The sequence below is a fragment of the Heptranchias perlo genome, chromosome 3, assembly GCF_035084215.1.
Source record: "Heptranchias perlo isolate sHepPer1 chromosome 3, sHepPer1.hap1, whole genome shotgun sequence".
Classification (NCBI taxonomy): Eukaryota; Metazoa; Chordata; class Chondrichthyes; order Hexanchiformes; family Hexanchidae; genus Heptranchias; species Heptranchias perlo.
In genome coordinates, this window is record NC_090327.1 from 2,556,345 (window position 1) to 2,573,735 (window position 17,391).

Sequence of the window (17,391 nt, forward strand, 5' to 3'; positions counted from 1 at the left end):
TTATACAGCAATCCCCCAACCCCCCTCCCCCATTATACAGCAATCCCCCAACCCCCCTCCCCCATTATACAGCAATCCCCCAACCCCCCTCCCCCATTATACAGCAATCCCCCAACCCCCCTCCCCCATTATACAGCAATCCCCCAACCCCCCTCCCCCATTATACAGCAATCCCCCAACCCCCCTCCCCCATTATACAGCAATCCCCCAACCCCCCTCCCCCATTATACAGCAATCCCCCAACCCCCCTCCCCCATTATACAGCAATCCCCCAACCCCCCTCCCCCATTATACAGCAATCCCCCAACCCCCCTCCCCCATTATACAGCAATCCCCCAACCCCCCTCCCCCATTATACAGCAATCCCCCAACCCCCCTCCCCCATTATACAGCAATCCCCCAACCCCCCTCCCCCATTATACAGCAATCCCCCAACCCCCCTCCCCCATTATACAGCAATCCCCCAACCCCCCTCCCCCATTATACAGCAATCCCCCAACCCCCCTCCCCCATTATACAGCAATCCCCCAACCCCCCTCCCCCATTATACAGCAATCCCCCAACCCCCCTCCCCCATTATACAGCAATCCCCCAACCCCCCTCCCCCATTATACAGCAATCCCCCAACCCCCCTCCCCCATTATACAGCAATCCCCCAACCCCCCTCCCCCATTATACAGCAATCCCCCAACCCCCCTCCCCCATTATACAGCAATCCCCCAACCCCCCTCCCCCATTATACAGCAATCCCCCAACCCCCCTCCCCCATTATACAGCAATCCCCCAACCCCCCTCCCCCATTATACAGCAATCCCCCTCCCCCATTATACAGCAATCCCCCTCCCCCATTATACAGCAATCCCCCTCCCCCATTATACAGCAATCCCCCTCCCCCATTATACAGCAATCCCCCTCCCCCATTATACAGCAATCCCCCTCCCCCATTATACAGCAATCCCCCAACCCCCCTCCCCCATTATACAGCAATCCCCCAACCCCCCTCCCCCATTATACAGCAATCCCCCAACCCCCCTCCCCCATTATACAGCAATCCCCCAACCCCCCTCCCCCATTATACAGCAATCCCCCAACCCCCCTCCCCCATTATACAGCAATCCCCCAACCCCCCTCCCCCATTATACAGCAATCCCCCAACCCCCCTCCCCCATTATACAGCAATCCCCCAACCCCCCTCCCCCATTATACAGCAATCCCCCAACCCCCCTCCCCCATTATACAGCAATCCCCCAACCCCCCTCCCCCATTATACAGCAATCCCCCAACCCCCCTCCCCCATTATACAGCAATCCCCCAACCCCCCTCCCCCATTATACAGCAATCCCCCAACCCCCCTCCCCCATTATACAGCAATCCCCCAACCCCCCTCCCCCATTATACAGCAATCCCCCAACCCCCCTCCCCCATTATACAGCAATCCCCCAACCCCCCTCCCCCATTATACAGCAATCCCCCAACCCCCCTCCCCCATTATACAGCAATCCCCCAACCCCCCTCCCCCATTATACAGCAATCCCCCAACCCCCCTCCCCCATTATACAGCAATCCCCCAACCCCCCTCCCCCATTATACAGCAATCCCCCAACCCCCCTCCCCCATTATACAGCAATCCCCCAACCCCCCTCCCCCATTATACAGCAATCCCCCAACCCCCCTCCCCCATTATACAGCAATCCCCCACCCCCCTCCCCCATTATACAGCAATCCCCCACACCCCTCCCCCATTATACAGCAATCCCCCAACCCCCCTCCCCCATTATACAGCGATCCCCCACCCCCCTCCCCCATTATACAGCGATCCCCCAACCCCCCTCCCCCATTATACAGCGATCCCCCAACCCCCCTCCCCCATTATACAGCGATCCCCCAACCCCCCTCCCCCATTATACAGCGATCCCCCAACCCCCCTCCCCCATTATACAGCGATCCCCCAACCCCCCTCCCCCATTATACAGCGATCCCCCAACCCCCCTCCCCCATTATACAGCGATCCCCCAACCCCCCTCCCCCATTATACAGCGATCCCCCAACCCCCCTCCCCCATTATACAGCAATCCCCCCCTCCCCCCATTATACAGCAATCCCCCCTCCCCCTCCCCATTATACAGCAATCCCCCCTCCCCCTCCCCATTATACAGCAATCCCCCCTCCCCCTCCCCATTATACAGCAATTCCCCCTCCCCCTCCCCCTCCCCATTATACAGCAATCCCCAACCCCCCCCATTATATAGCAATCCCCAACCCCCCCACCCATTATATAGCAATCCCCAACCCCCCCACCCATTATATAGCAATCCCCATCCCCCCCCCATTATATAGCAATCCCCAACCCCCACCCCCCATTATATAGCGATCCCCTCTCCCCCTCCCCCAACCCATTTCCCCCTCCCCCCCCCCCCCCCAGTCCTTCCTTCCTCTTCCCCCTCACCCTGAAGATGTCATCCTTTGCTCTGTGGGTAGCACTTGCGTCTTGAGTCAGAAGGGTGTGGGTTCAAGTCCCAACTCCAGAGACTTGAGCACAAAACCCAGGCTGACAGTCCCAGTGCCAGTACTGAGGGAGAGCTGCACTGTCAGAGGGGCAGTACTGAGGGAGCGCTGCACTGTCGGAGGGTCAGTACTGAGGGAGAGCTGCACTGTCAGAGGGGCAGTACTGAGGGAGAGCTGCACTGTCAGAGGGGCAGTACTGAGGGAGAGCTGCACTGTCAGAGGGGCAGTACTGAGGGAGCGCAGTACTGAGGGAGAGCTGCACTGTCAGAGGGGCAGTACTGAGGGAGCGCAGTACTGAGGGAGAGCTGCACTGTCAGAGGGGCAGTACTGAGGGAGCGCAGTACTGAGGGAGAGCTGCACTGTCAGAGGGGCAGTACTGAGGGAGAGCTGCACTGTCAGAGGGGCAGTACTGAGGGAGCGCTGCACTGTCAGAGGGGCAGTACTGAGGGAGCGCAGTACTGAGGGAGAGCTGCACTGTCAGAGGGGCAGTACTGAGGGAGCGCAGTACTGAGGGAGAGCTGCACTGTCAGAGGGTCAGTACTGAGGGAGAGCTGCACTGTCAGAGGGTCAGTACTGAGGGAGCGCAGCACTGTCAGAGGGTCAGTACTGAGGAAATGCTGCACTGTCAGAGGGGCAGTACTGAGGGAGAGCTGCACTGTCAGAGGGGCAGTACTGAGGGAGAGCTGCACTGTCAGAGGGGCAGTACTGAGGGAGCGCAGCACTGTCAGAGGGTCAGTACTGAGGAAATGCTGCACTGTCAGAGGGGCAGTACTGAGGGAGAGCTGCACTGTCGGAGGGGCAGTACTGAGGGAGCGCTGCACTGTCTTTTGGATGACATGTTAAACTGAGGCCCCGTCTTCCCACTCGGGTGAATGTATAAGATCTCATGGCATTATTCAAAGAAGAGATGGGGCATTCTCCCTGGTGTCCTGGCCAATATTTATCTCAACCATCACTAAAAACAGATTCTCTGGTTATTTATCTTGGGGAATTAAGTTAGCTGATCCCAGCCTGGGCAGTGGCATTATTCTTATAATTGGCCTCAGCCCCTACCCCACCCATTCCTGTGCACCTTGCCAAAAAGTGCATGTGCTTGTACATCAACAACAACAACTTGTATTTATATAACACCTTTAATGTCCCAAGGCGCTTCTCAGGAACGATTTTCAAACAAAATTTGACACCGAGCCACATTAAGAGATATTAGGACAGGAAGAGGTAGGTTTTAAGGAGCATCTTAAAGGAGGAGAGAGAGGTGGAGAGGTTTAGGGAAAGAATTCTAGAGCTTTGGGCCCAGGCAGCTGAAGGCACGGCCGCCAGTGGTGGAGCGATTAAAATCGGGGATGCACAAGTGGCCAGAATTGGAGGAGTGCAGAGATCTCGGAGGGTTGTAGGGCTGGAGGAGGTTACAGAGATAGGGAGGGGGGAGGCCATGGAGGGATTTGAAAACAAGGATGAGAATTTTAAAATCGAGGCGTTCCCAGATCAGGAGCCAGGGTAGTTCAGTGAGCACAGGGGTGATGGGTGAACAGGACTTGGATACGGGCAGCATATGAATAACATGCTCAGCGATGGCTATATTGCCCATCCCTCCCCTTCCATTATAACTGCCTAAACCTACGCAAAGTGACTCTCTGTGCAGGCTCTTTAGATATACCTAAGCAGAAGAAACAACGAACTTGCATTTATATAGCGCCTTTCACAACCACTGGCCGTCACAAAGCGCTTTACAGCCAGTAAAGTACTTTTGAAGTCTAGTCATTGTTGTAATGTAGGGAAATGTGGCAGCCAATTTGCACGCAGCAAGGTCCCACAAACAGCAATGTGATAATGACCAGATAATCTGTTTTGGTTGAGGGATAAATATTGGCTAGGACACTTAGGAGAATTCCCCTGCTCTTCAAAATAGTGTCAGGGGATCTGTTACGCCCACCTGAAAGGGCAGACGGGGCCTCGTTTTAAAGTCTCATCCAAAAGACGGCAGCTCTGACAATGCAGCACTCCTTCAGTACTGCACTGGAGTTTTAGCCTGGATTATGTGCTCTAGTCTCTGGAGTTGGACTTGAACCCGCGACCTTATGATTCAGAGGAGACAGTGCTACCCACTGAGCCACGGCTGGCACCTTGTTCTATGCTTATGAAACTTTTTACTCCAGAAAATGTAGCTTTCTGGGTGATTTGATTGAAGTATTTAAAATAATGAGGGAATTGTCTGAGCTTGTCCAAACCATTTCACACAAAACCATTCCAGTTTAGAGTAAGAGGAGATTTCTGTCCCATCAGTCTGGAAACATCAATTACTGGACAGGGCACAATCTAATGTACTACTAGTGACTAGAATCACAGAATAGAATCATAAAATGCTACAGCACAGGAGGAGGGCATATGGCCCATCGTGTCTGTGAAAGAGCTATTCAATTAGTCCCACTCCCCTGCTCTTTCCCCATAGCCCTGCAAATTTTTCATCTTCAAGAATTTATCCAATTCCCTTTTGAAAGTTACTATTGAATCTGCTTCCACCGCCCTTTCAGGCAGCGCATTCCAGATCATAACAACTCACTGCGTAAAAAATTCTCTTCACATCGCCTCTGGTTATTTTGCCAATCACCTTAAATCTGTGTCCTCTGGTTATCGACCCTTCTGCCACTGGAAACAGTTTCTCCTTATTTACTCTATCAAAACCCTTCATGATTTTGAACACCTCTATTAAATCTCCCCTTAACCTAAGGAGAACAACCCCAGCTTCTCCAGTCTCTCCACATAACTGAAGTCCCTCATCCCTGGTACCATTCCAGTAAATCTCCTCTGCACCCTCTCTAAGGCCTTGACATCCTTCCTAAAGTGCGGTGCCCAGAATTGAACTCAATACTCCAGCTGAGGCCTAACCAGTGATTTATAAAGGTTTAGCATAACTTCCTTGCTTCTATATAAGCAAGCAATATACAGTTGGTAACACGATTATCACAAATGTAGCCATAACTTGATTTTATAGTTAGTGTCACAGCTTCCGCTGGGTTCAATTTAGTGCAACATAAGTAAAATTCTATTTCAAGGTCACTGTTCATGCTTGGCAAAGTTAATCTCTGATATGTAGAAAGCTAACAGGTAGAAATTCTAAGCTTCCAGCCCTTAGTCTATAACTTGGATGATAATATAGAGACATATGACTTATTGGTTTAGTTAGCAGATTTTGTTTCTAACGTACGTTTTCCATTTGCTGGTCGTAGGTGTTTGCTGTTCGTTCAGGCGGAGCCACAGGTGTGGTGGTTAAGGGGCCCGATGACAAGAGCTGCATCTCTTTCAGGTAAGACATGCTGCAAAGCCACAGTGCAGGTATTTAAGATCACACATGCTGGAAACACCAAGTAGAAATTGGAAGGACATTTTATAAACACGATCTCCACTCACTTTAGCAAACGGGTCTTAAAGACTTGGTGTCTCATCATTGGAGACTAATCTTAAAAAAAAAACCTCCTGGCTTTGCAAAAAATGTTGATGTATTATAGCATGGCAAAAACACATTATGTGTTCACTTGAGGACATTAACGTTAAACATTATACACGTGACGTGGTGTTGCATTTAATGGGATCCTGCTTCTTTATATGCAGGCAAAGGTTATTAGAATAGTCTTATTCTATTTTAGCCAGTAATTGTATTATGTGCATTTGTAATGGGGTCTGAACAGCATGTAGTTATGATTGTCTATCAGCAAGTGTGTTAGTAGGTTTTATGTCACTGTTTCAGGATAGTACTGCATCAGGTAGGTATTCATATAGGGTTTATTCCACTTGTAAAATGAAAAGTTGTGTAATGAAATTGTTTGAGCCAGTCAGTCTCCTTCCTTATAAAATAATTGTTATATGCAGCAACTTTCTCCACATACTGAATGAACAGATATCTTGGGGCAAAAATTGGATAAGGGGCTGTTTCTGGGCCGAAGTAGTGTGATCTGCTATTACCCCGCGCCCAATGATCCCTGCACAGGCAGGACGCAAGTCTCGGCCGGCCCGAGGACTCAACTGCAATCAGCGTTCCAATCCAGGCCTTGCACGTGGAATCAATGCAATTCTCACTTTTCACCACAAGGGGGAGCCCAATCTCTTAAAGGGAGGATGTTTCTTAGAAATCTCTTAAAGGTAGCTGGTACCTGTTACTTGCTGAAAATAACAGATTACTGTCTGCACGGAGTCTGAACAGAGATCAGACATTGCACACGTAAAACACAGATGAGTTATGTTAAAATATTGATTAAAGGTTGCGCACTACTAAATCCCGCACCCTCCAATCTGCACGTCAGACCTCACCAATCTGCCGATCTGAGTTGGTACCAGGCCTGCGAGAGTGCATGCACCAAGGTTCTCTGCTGATGCACTAGAGACCTTGGTGCAAGAGATGGACAGAGGGAGAAACATCCTATATCCGCGGGGGGAGGGGGGGGTAAGAGGCCCTCCAGACATGTACCCAAAAGGCAGCGGGGGACGAAGTCAATGCCAGGCGCACAGCATCATGAACATGGATGCAGTGCAGGAAGAAGTTCAATGCTTTGACATGAGTGGGCAAGGTGAGTGAGGTCAACTGTCAAGTGGCCTCTCCTACCAACTGCACCACACACTACACCCCCATCACCCACACACCAATAAACTCTTTCCATCAGTACTCAACTCTTCAAATCAGATGCTCCCTCTCACCCTTACACATTACCACTGTTTCAAGCCGCCCACCCACAACTCACAGGCCACACACACTGGCAGCTATTCAACCATGACAGGCACATCACCCAGACACATCTCCTCCTGCTTTCTTGCAGGAGAAGGTGGCACATATCAAGAGGCAGTAAGTGGCAGTGGCATTTAGCCCCTCGAGCCTGTTCCGCCATTCAATGAGATCACGGTGGACATGTGACCTAACTCTATATCCCTTAATACCCTTGGTTCACAGAAATCTATCAATCTCAGATTAAACATTCACAAGTGAGCTAGCATCAACTGCCGTCTGCAGACGAGCGTTCCAAACATCTCCCACCCTTTGCGTAGCATTTCCTAACTTCACTCCAGCACGTCCTGGCTCTAAATGTGAGGCTATGTCCCCGCGTCCTAGTATTCAAGTCTAGGAGACCTCCAAAAACAGTTACCAATGTCTCGGCAGCCAGAAGTAATAATCCAGCCACTAACCTGTAAATCCTGCATGGTCCCCTTTAATAGCGCCGGCGGGGGGGTCCTCCAGGCACTCTAAGACATGTCCAGATGGTCGGGGTTAAGACTGTGCATTGAGTTGAGCGTTAGACACCATTTTGGGACTTATCACTTTAAGTCAGCGTTGCACACTGATTGAAGCCATTTTCTTCCCACTTTACATGATTCCAGCATTCAGTATTTTCTCCTGCGCTAACTCCTATACCAAGATGGCGTCTGGCGCACGTCATGCTGGAAACGTGCGTGCGCGTCCAAGACGCCATCTTAGATGTCAGAGAGGCCATGTAGTGCCGAAACATCGGGCACTACACGGCCCAATTTAGTGCCCTTTGTATCTTCGAGCAAATTGGACCTGATTGGTGAAGTAGCTGTGAGAGCTTTAACATTCTACATTCTTTTACAACAAGATAGGACCTAAGAAACTCACCGGTTCCTCATTGTGGTTGTGCATTGCAGCAGGCCCACGTGGTAGTTCTTGACATCCGCATGTGGTAGTAATGGTTTAGTACTTCTCTTCCCACTTTGTGTCTCGAGCTATTAATAATAAAGGGACACAGTCTGTTGTGATGAAAAATGTTTGCCAATCCCTTTTTATCAATGTGATGACATAGATCTAATTAAAACCTATCATTGTGTCATTTGTTCTTGATGTTATAGTCCCCACCATTTATAATGGGCGTGTTTGTGCGAACGCGATTTCTGCGCTATATGCGATGGCTGGTATAACTGGGTAACGTTATGACAGTACTCTGCTATATACTGTTAACTATTTCTTTCTCCACAGATGCTGCCTGACTTGCTGAGTATTTCCAGTATTTTCTGTTTTTATTTCAGATTTCCAGCATCCGCAGTATTTTGCTTTTGATACTGTAAATCACTATTGCAGGCATGTTTGCCACTGCAATCTGTGCTTAGTACAAACTTAGAAGGGTTTAAGTGCACAAAAGGTAACCGGACCGTAACCGTTGAGTAGAATGGGCCTATACTCTTTGGAGTTTTGAAGAATGAGAGGTGATCTCAATGAAACATATAAGATTCTGAGGGGGCTTGACAGGGTAGATGCTGAGAGGTTGTTTCCCATGGCTGGAGAGTCTAGAACTAGAGGGCATAGTCTCAGGTCTCAGGTTGGCAATTTAAGACTGAGATGAGGAGGAATTTCTTCACACAGAGGGTTGTGAATCTTTGAAATTCTCTACCCCAGAGGGCTGTGGATGCTTAGTCATTGAGTATATTCAAGGCTGAGATCGATAGATTTTTGGACTATATGGGGATCGGGCTGGAAAGTGGAGTTGAGGTTGAAGATCAGCCATGATCTTATTGAATGGCGGAGCAGGCTCGAGAGGCCGAATGGCCTACTCCTGCTCCGATTTCTTATGTTCTTATGAGGCGCTGTTTACTTATATTTGTTGCTGCATTCAGTGCACCTTAATGAGGTGCGAACTAGTGAGTGAACACAGCTGTTTCTGCCCGAAATAAACGCAACACTTGAGAAGCTGTAATCGGCAACTTTGAAATTCACGTTAATGCAAATGGTGAATGGTTATCGCTTTCTGGCTGATATAAGCAACTGCCCGTTTTAAACGTGGATATTTTAATTGGTGGGGATTGTACTGTGAAGAAATGATCCATAGTGCTCCTGACTCTTCACCTCCCCAAATAACAAAGCAAAGTTTGCACTGCTGTTTATTATAGAGACAGTGCCATTTTAAACAATACGCCTCAGAACAATCGTAGCAATAGTTACCCCAGAATACTAAATTGTGTTTTTTAATAAACACAGTTAATTTGCCAGAAAATACAGAACATTGTTCTGCTTACAATTTACAAGAATTTGCTTACTTTATAAAAAAAAATCTCCAACATTACTGTAGAATAAAAACAGAAAATATGGAAACACTCAACAGGTCAGGCAGCATCTGCGGGGAGAGAAACCGAGTTAACGTTTCAGGTCGATGACTTTTCATCAGAACTGGAAGATGTTCAAGATTTAAGTTTTATAAACAAGTACTGAGCCAGGGGAAAAAGAGAAGTGGGGGGGGGGGGAGAACAAAAAGGGGAAGGGCTGTGATAGGGTGAAGGGCAGGAGTGATTAAATGACAAAAGGGTTGATGGTGCAGGAGGTGATAATGGGACAAGTAAAGATGGGTCCAGAGGAGGTGTAAATGGTTGCAGCAGAATATCAGAGGGGGAGGGAAGCATGGAAAATCTGGCAAAGCAGAGAGAGTTGCCGTGGCACGGGAATGTGGCGGAGGAAAGGCCATTAGACCCAGGAGTGAGGACCAGTCCCCGGCCGTGTACCGCTAGGGGATCCCCACCCCGAGCACCAGCCCACACCTCCTCCACCCTCTGGCCGTGTAGCGATAGGGGATCCCCATCCCGAGCACCAGCCCACACCTCCCCCACCCTCCGGCCGTGTAGCGATAGGGGATCCCCATCCCGAGCACCAGCCCACACCTCCCCCACCCTCCGGCCGTGTAGCGATAGGGGATTCCCCACCCCGAGCACCAGCCCACACCTCCTCCACCCTCCGGCCGTGTAGCGATAGGGGATCCCCACCCCGGGCTTGCCCACACCTCCCCCACCCTCCGGCCGTGTAGCGATAGGGGATCCCCACCCCGAGCTTGCCCACACCTCCCCCACCCTCCGGCCGTGTACCGCTAGGGGATCCCCACCCCGAGCACCAGCCCACACCTCCCCCACCCTCCGGCCGTGTAGCGATAGGGGATCCCCCCCCCGAGCACCAGCCCACACCTCCCCCACCCTCCGGCCGTGTAGCGATAGGGGATCCCCCCCCCGAGCACCAGCCCACACCTCCTCCACTCTCAGTGGCTCAGGTGCAGCCATCCTTCATTACCCACACCTTCTGTCTGAGAGAGAATGGGAGTGGTGGTTAAGATCTAAAGTGATTAAACTTAGTCTGGATCTGTTCAATTGAAGTATCTTTGAAGCTAATGGTATAAAAGTGAGGTGAGGTTGCAGTGGTTTGTTTAATGTACAGTGAAACCTGTACAAACAGACACCTGGCAAAACAGATGCTGATTGACCGTCCCAAATAACCTACATTGTAATAGATACAAGCTGCACCGGGAAACCACAAACATTCGCAAACTAGGAACTACAAACAGCCTTCAATGCACCAAGTCAGTTTACAACTTAAAGCGCAGATCACGTAGGTCAGCTCAAGTTGGCAGCGGGTTTTGTGAAAGAAACGGCTTTTGTGCACTGGACAGTTTTGTGCTGTACACGGCTCCGTCCCGGGGACCGAGCGAGTACGCGGCTCCGTCCCGGGGACCGAGCGAGTACGCGGCTCCGTCCCGGGGACCGAGCGAGTACGCGGCTCCGTCCCGGGGACCGAGCGAGTACGCGGCTCCGTCCCGGGGACCGAGCGAGTACGCGGCTCCGTCCCGGGGACCGAGCGAGTACGCGGCTCCGTCCCGGGGACCGAGCGAGTACGCGGCTCCGTCCCGGGGACCGAGCGAGTACGCGGCTCCGTCCCGGGGACCGAGCGAGTACGCGGCTCCCACCCCCTCCGGTTCTTGAAACTTGTCGTAAAATGGCTGCTGGCGCGAAACCACAAGCTCAACACAGGGGACCCGACCTTAGAAAGTATTAACATTTGTAGAAGTCATGTGGTCGAATGTCACTTGATCAGGCATCACATGGTCAGATGTCCTGTGACCAGGCATCCTTAGTAGAGAGGTCAATAGGAGCATAGATTTAAAGTAATTGGTAGAAGGATTAGAGGGGAGCTGAGGAAACATTTTTTCACCCAGAGGGTGGTGAGAGTCTGGAACTCACTGCCTGAAAGGGTGGTAGAGGCAGAAACCCTCAGCTTATTTAAAAAGTACCTGGATGTGCACATGAAGTGCCGTAACTTACGAGGCTACGGACCAAGTGTTGGAAAGTGGGATTAGGTTGGGTGGCTCATTTCCGGCTGTCACGGACACAATGGGCCGAATGGCCGCCTTCTGTGCTGCAAATTTTCCATGATTCTATAGCCTCCCCGTTATTTTTAAGAACTTGTTGGATTTGTGCATTATTTGCCCATTAAACTCGCTGCAGAAAGTTTATTAATAGCGTACGGGCAGGTTGAGAAAGCGGTTAAAAAAGCATACGGGATCCTGGGCTTTATAAATAGAGGCATTGAGTACAAAAGTGTGGAAGTTATGATGAACCTTTATAAAACACTGGTTCAGCCACAACTGGAGTATTGTGTCCAGTTCTGGGCATTGCACTTTAGGAAGGATTGAAGGCCTTAGAGAGGGTGCAGAAGAGATTTACTAGAATGATTCCAGGGATGAGGGACTTCAGTTATGTGGCTAGACTGGAGAAGCTGGGGTTGTTCTCCTTCGAACAGAGAAGGTTGAGAGGAGATTTGATAGAGGTGTTCAAAATCATGAAGGGTCTGGACAGAGTAGATAGAGAGAAACTGTTCCCATTGGCGAAAGGGTCGATAACCAGAGGACACAGATTTAAGGTAATTGGGAAAAGAACCAAAGGTGACATGAGGAAAAACTTTTTTACACAGCGAGTGATTAGGATCTGGGATGCACTGCCCGAGGGGGTGGTGGAGGCAGATTCAATCATGCCTTTTAAAAGGGAACTGGATAAGTACTTGAGGGGAAAAAAAATTGCAGGGCTACGGGGAAAGGGCGGGGGAATGGGACTAACTGGATTGTTCTTACACAGTCGGCATGGGCTCGACGGGCCGAATGGCCTCCTTCCGTGCTCTAACCATTCTATGTACCTTTTTAACGGTATGATAATTGTTAATACAATGCTAATCAACCTCCCTGCCTAGAAAGGGAACAATTTAAACGATTGAGTCTCATTCTCAGGTTATTAATTACTGTTAGAGATTTAAAAAATGTCACATTTTAATTTTAAAAATGTTTTTCTTACTTTTCCTTTCTGTTTCTCTTTCTCAATCCAATCTTTCTTTCCCTCTCTTTATTGTTCTTTCTGTACCTGATTTGACTCTAATTCACCCTATTTCCTTCTCCATTGTTTGTCTGTTTCTTTCTCAATCACACCTGGAGTATTGTGTGCAGTTTTGGTCTCCTTACCTAAGAAAGGATATACTTGCCATAGAGGGAGTGCAGCGAAGGTTCACCAGACTGATTCCTGGGATGGCAGGACTGTCGTATGAGGAGAGATTGGGTCGACTCGGCCTGTATTCACTCGAGTTTAGAAGAATGAGAGGGGATCTCATTGAAACATATAAAATTCTAACAGGGCTAGACAGACTGGATGCAGGGAGGATGTTTCCCCTGGCTGGGGGTCCAGAACGAGGGGTCACAGTCTCAGGATACGGGGTAGGACATTTAGGACTGAGATGAGGAGAGATTTTTTTCACTCAGAGGGTGGTGAACCTGTGGAATTCTCTACCACAGAAAGCTGTGGAGGCCAAGTCACTGAATATATTTAAGAAGGAGCGAGATAGATTTCTAGACACAAAAGGCATCAAGGGGTATGGGGAGAGAGCAGGAATATGGTATTGAGATAGAGGATCAGCCATGATCATATTGAATGGCGGAGCATGCTCGAAGGGCCGAAAGGCCTACTCCTGCTCCTATTTTCTATGTTTCTATGTAATCCTTAAATCTCGTTGGTGAAGGAGATAGACTGTTGGTCCCGTCGTTCACTAAGGTCCCAGATGCCCCGTTGCCCTCGCTGTGCCTGTTATCAGCTCGCACTTCCAGCAAGTTACAGGGCAAAAATTTTCAAGCTGAAGGGTGCAGAAAAAAGTCTAACAGCGCACGCTGCGAGATGCCCCGCTCCAGCAAATACTGGCCGATTATGCTTTTTAGTCTTGGGATGTGTGCGACACTTACAAGGCAGTATTTATTGCCCTGAGGGTATTAAAATTCGATCACAAATGCATTAGTTGAAGAAAATCTATATAATTAAAAATTGGAATTGTATTTTTCTTCAAGCTGTGTTATACATTAATGAGGATTACACATTGGATTTTTTTCAAAACTGATCTTGCCTGCTAATCTTCCTGTGTTCCCCTCCAATCAGAATATGTTCCCATTAAATTAGTGATAAAGGGAATGTTCTCTGATTGTCGGGATGTGGCAAGTGGTGTTCCGCAGGGATCTGTACTGGGGCCTCAGCTTTTCACCATATTTATCAGTGCCTTGGATGAAGGAATGGAAAGTTGTATATCCAACTTTGCAGATGACACCAATAAGTTAGGAGCCACAGTAAATTGTGTAGATGGGAGCAGGAAGTTACAGAGGGACATATTTTCAAAAAGCATTCGATCAGGTGCCACATAAAAGGTTCTTACGCAAGATAAGGGCTCATGGAGTTGGGGGTAATATATTAGAATGGATAGAGGATTGCCTTCACCATAAGGACTGCAGCGGTTCAAGAAGGCGGCTCACCACCACCTTCTCGAGGGCAATTAGGGTTGGGCAATAAATGCTGGCCTTGCCAGCGACGCCCACATCCCATGAACAAATTAGAAAAAAAAAGATTGATTTAAAGGACAGAAAACAGAGTCGGAATAAACAGGTCATTTTCAGGTTGGCAGACAGTAATTAGTGGGGTGCCTCAAGGATCAGTGCTTGGGCCTCAGCTATTTACAATCTATATTAATGATTTGGATGAAGGTTCTGAGTGTAATGTATCCATGTTTGCTGACGATACAAAGCTAGGTGGGAAAGTAAGCAGTGAGGAGGACACAGAGTCTGCAAAGGGATATAGCGAGTGAGCAAGAAGGTGGCAGATGGAGTATAATGTGGGAAAATGTGAGGTTATTCACTTTGGTAGGAAGAATAGAAAAACAGAATATTTTTTAAGTAGTGAGAAACTATTAAATGATGGTGTCCAAAGAGACTTGGGTGTCCTTGTACAAGAAACACAAAAGGTTAGCATGCAGGCACAGCAGGCAATTAGGAAAGCAAGTGGCATGTTGGCCTTTATTGCAAAGGGGTTGGAGTACAAGAGTAAGGAAGTCTTACTATAATTGCACAGGGCTTTGGTGAGACCTCACCTGGAGTACTTTGTACAGTTTTGGCCTCCTTATCCAAGGAAGGATATACTTTCCTTAGAGGTGCAATGGAGGTTCACTAGATTGATTCCTGGGATGAGAGGATTGTCCTAATGAGGAGAGGTTGAGTAGAATGGGCCTATACTCTCTGAAGTTTAGAAGAATGAGAGGTGATCTCATTGAAACATATAAGATTCTGAGGGGGCTTGACAGGGTTGATGCTGAGAGGTTGTTTCCTCTGGCTGGAGAGTCTAGAACTAGGGGGTGTAGTCGCAGGATAAGGGTCGACCATTTAAGACTGAGATGAGGAGGAATTTCTTCACTCAGTAGGTTGTGAATCTGAAATTCTCTACTCCAGAGGGCTGTGGATGCTCAGCCGTTGAGTATGTTCAAGACTGAGATCGATAGATTTTTGGACTCTAAGGGAATCAAGGGTTTTGGGGATCGGGCAGGAAAGTGGAGTTGAGGTCGAAGATCAGCCGTGGTCTTATTGAACAGCGGAGCAGGCTCGAGGACTGTATGGCCTACTCCTGCTCCTATTTCTTATGTTCTAAGATTAAATGAGTGAGCGAAACTGTGGCAGATGGAGTTCATTGTGGGCCATCCACCTTTGATCCAAGAAAGACAAATCAGAATGTTTTCTTAATGGCAAAAGACAACGAACTGTGGAAGAGGAAAGGGATTTGGGTCTGTAGGTACACAAATCACTCAAAACTCGTGCACAGGTACCAAAAGTAATCTGAAGTGTCAAATTATGAGGACAGGGTGAATAGACTAGGCTTGTATTCCCTCGAGTATAGAATTGTAAACAATTTTACAACACCAAGTTATAGTCCAGCAATTTTATTTTAAATTCACAAGCTTTCGGAGACTTCCTCCTTCCTCAGGTAAATGTTCAGGATCTCCTTGAAGCCTACGCATTTATACATATAGAACAATACATGGTGTTTACAGACTGCCCCTGCAACTGCCCGTTGCAGGGGCAGTCTGTAAACACCATGTATTGTTCTATATGTATAAATGCGTAGGCTTCAAGGAGATCCTGAACATTTACCTGACGAAGGAGGAAGCCTCCGAAAGCTTGTGAATTTAAAATAAAATTGCTGGACTATAACTTGGTGTTGTAAAATTGTTTACAATTGTCAACCCCAGTCCATCACCGGCATCTCCACATCTCGAGTATAGAAGATTAAGGGGTGATCTGATTGAGGGGTTTAAGATGACTAAAGGATTTGAGAGGGTAGATAGAGAGAGAAACTATTTCCTCTGGTGGGGGAGTCCAGAACAAGGGGGCATAACCTTAAAATTAGAGCTAGGCCATTCAGGGGTGATGTCAGGAAGCACTTCTTCACACAAAGGGGAGTGGGAATCTGGAACTCTTTCCTCTTTCCCCCCCCCCCCCCCCCCGGCCCAAAATAGCTGTTGAGCCTGGGGGGGTCAATTGAAAATTTCAAAACTGAGATTGATAGATTTTTGTTGGGTAAGGGTATTAAGGGATATGGAACCAAGGCGGGTTGATGGAGTTAAGATACAGATCAGCCATGATCTAATTGAATGGTGGAAGTGGCTCAAGGGGCTGAATGGCCTCCTCCTGTTCTTTTGTTCCTATGAATGTTGGCCTTTATCTCAAGGGGATTGGAATACAAAAGGGTGGAAGTTACACATGAGTTGTACAAAGCCTTGGTCAGACCCCATCTGGAGATACTGCGTTCATTCTGGGCACCGCACCTCAGGAAGGATAGATTGGCCTTGGATCGGGTACAGTGCGGATTCACCAGAATTACACCAGAACTAAAAGGGTTAGGTTAGGAGGACAGGTTGTATAAACTTGGCTTATATTCCCCTGAGTTTAGAAGATTGAGGGGTGATTTAATTATAAAAGGATATGATAGGTAGAATCAGAGATTCTATTTCCTCCTGGTGGGGGAATCCAGCACAGGGCACAATCTTAAAATTAGAGCTAGGCCATTAGGAATGAAATCAGGAAGCACTTTTTCACACAAACGGTAGTGGAAATCTGGAATTCCCCCCTCCCCCCCCCCCCCCCCCCCCCCCCAAATGTCTGTGGATGCTGGGGGTCAATTCAAACTTCCAAGACTGAGATTGATAGATTTTATATTAGGTGGGGGTGTCAAGGAATATAGAGCCATGATGGGTAAACAGAGTTGAGCACAGATCAGCCATGATTTACTTGAATGGTGGAGCAAGCTTGAGGGGCTGAATGGCCTCCCCCTGTTCCCATGTTCTTCCTGTCTTACTGGTGGACTGTTCCACAGGTGCCAGCCAACTTGCCCTCGTGACCATTATCCATATGCGAGCCTTGCTTTGTTACATAGAAACATAGAAAATAGGAGCAAGAGTAGGCCGTTTGGCCCTTCGGGCCTGCTCCGCCATTCAAAATGATCATGGCTGATCGTCTAACTCAGTACCCTGTTCCTGCTTTTTCCCAATATCCCTTGATCCCAGTTAGTGAGTGTCAGCAGGATAATCAAAATGGGGGGCATACCAGTTCCTAACCTCACCTGATATCCACAGATGCACGTTCTCAATAGGTTTTCCCAGATAGCAATCAGAAGCGGGAATGCCGGTTAACCTCGCCCTTCCCAAACCAAGAGTGCCACCTGTAGCTCAGTGTAGACCTGGTATCAAACCTGGCCCCCCTGACCGGTATGCTCACCTACTCTCCGAATAAA

At 48.6% G+C, this 17,391-nt stretch overlaps 1 protein-coding gene across 3 annotated transcripts in view; it reads left to right on the plus strand.

Moving 5' to 3' along the window:
• rmc1 (regulator of MON1-CCZ1) overlaps positions 1–17,391 on the plus strand; it is a 57,384-nt gene that overhangs the window by 1,523 nt on the left and 38,470 nt on the right. For all 3 annotated transcript variants that reach the window (XM_067977682.1, XM_067977683.1, XM_067977684.1), the window contains exon 2: positions 5,733–5,809. In XM_067977682.1, the coding sequence (XP_067833783.1) occupies positions 5,733–5,809 (77 nt within the window). The remainder of the gene's footprint in view (positions 1–5,732; positions 5,810–17,391) is intronic.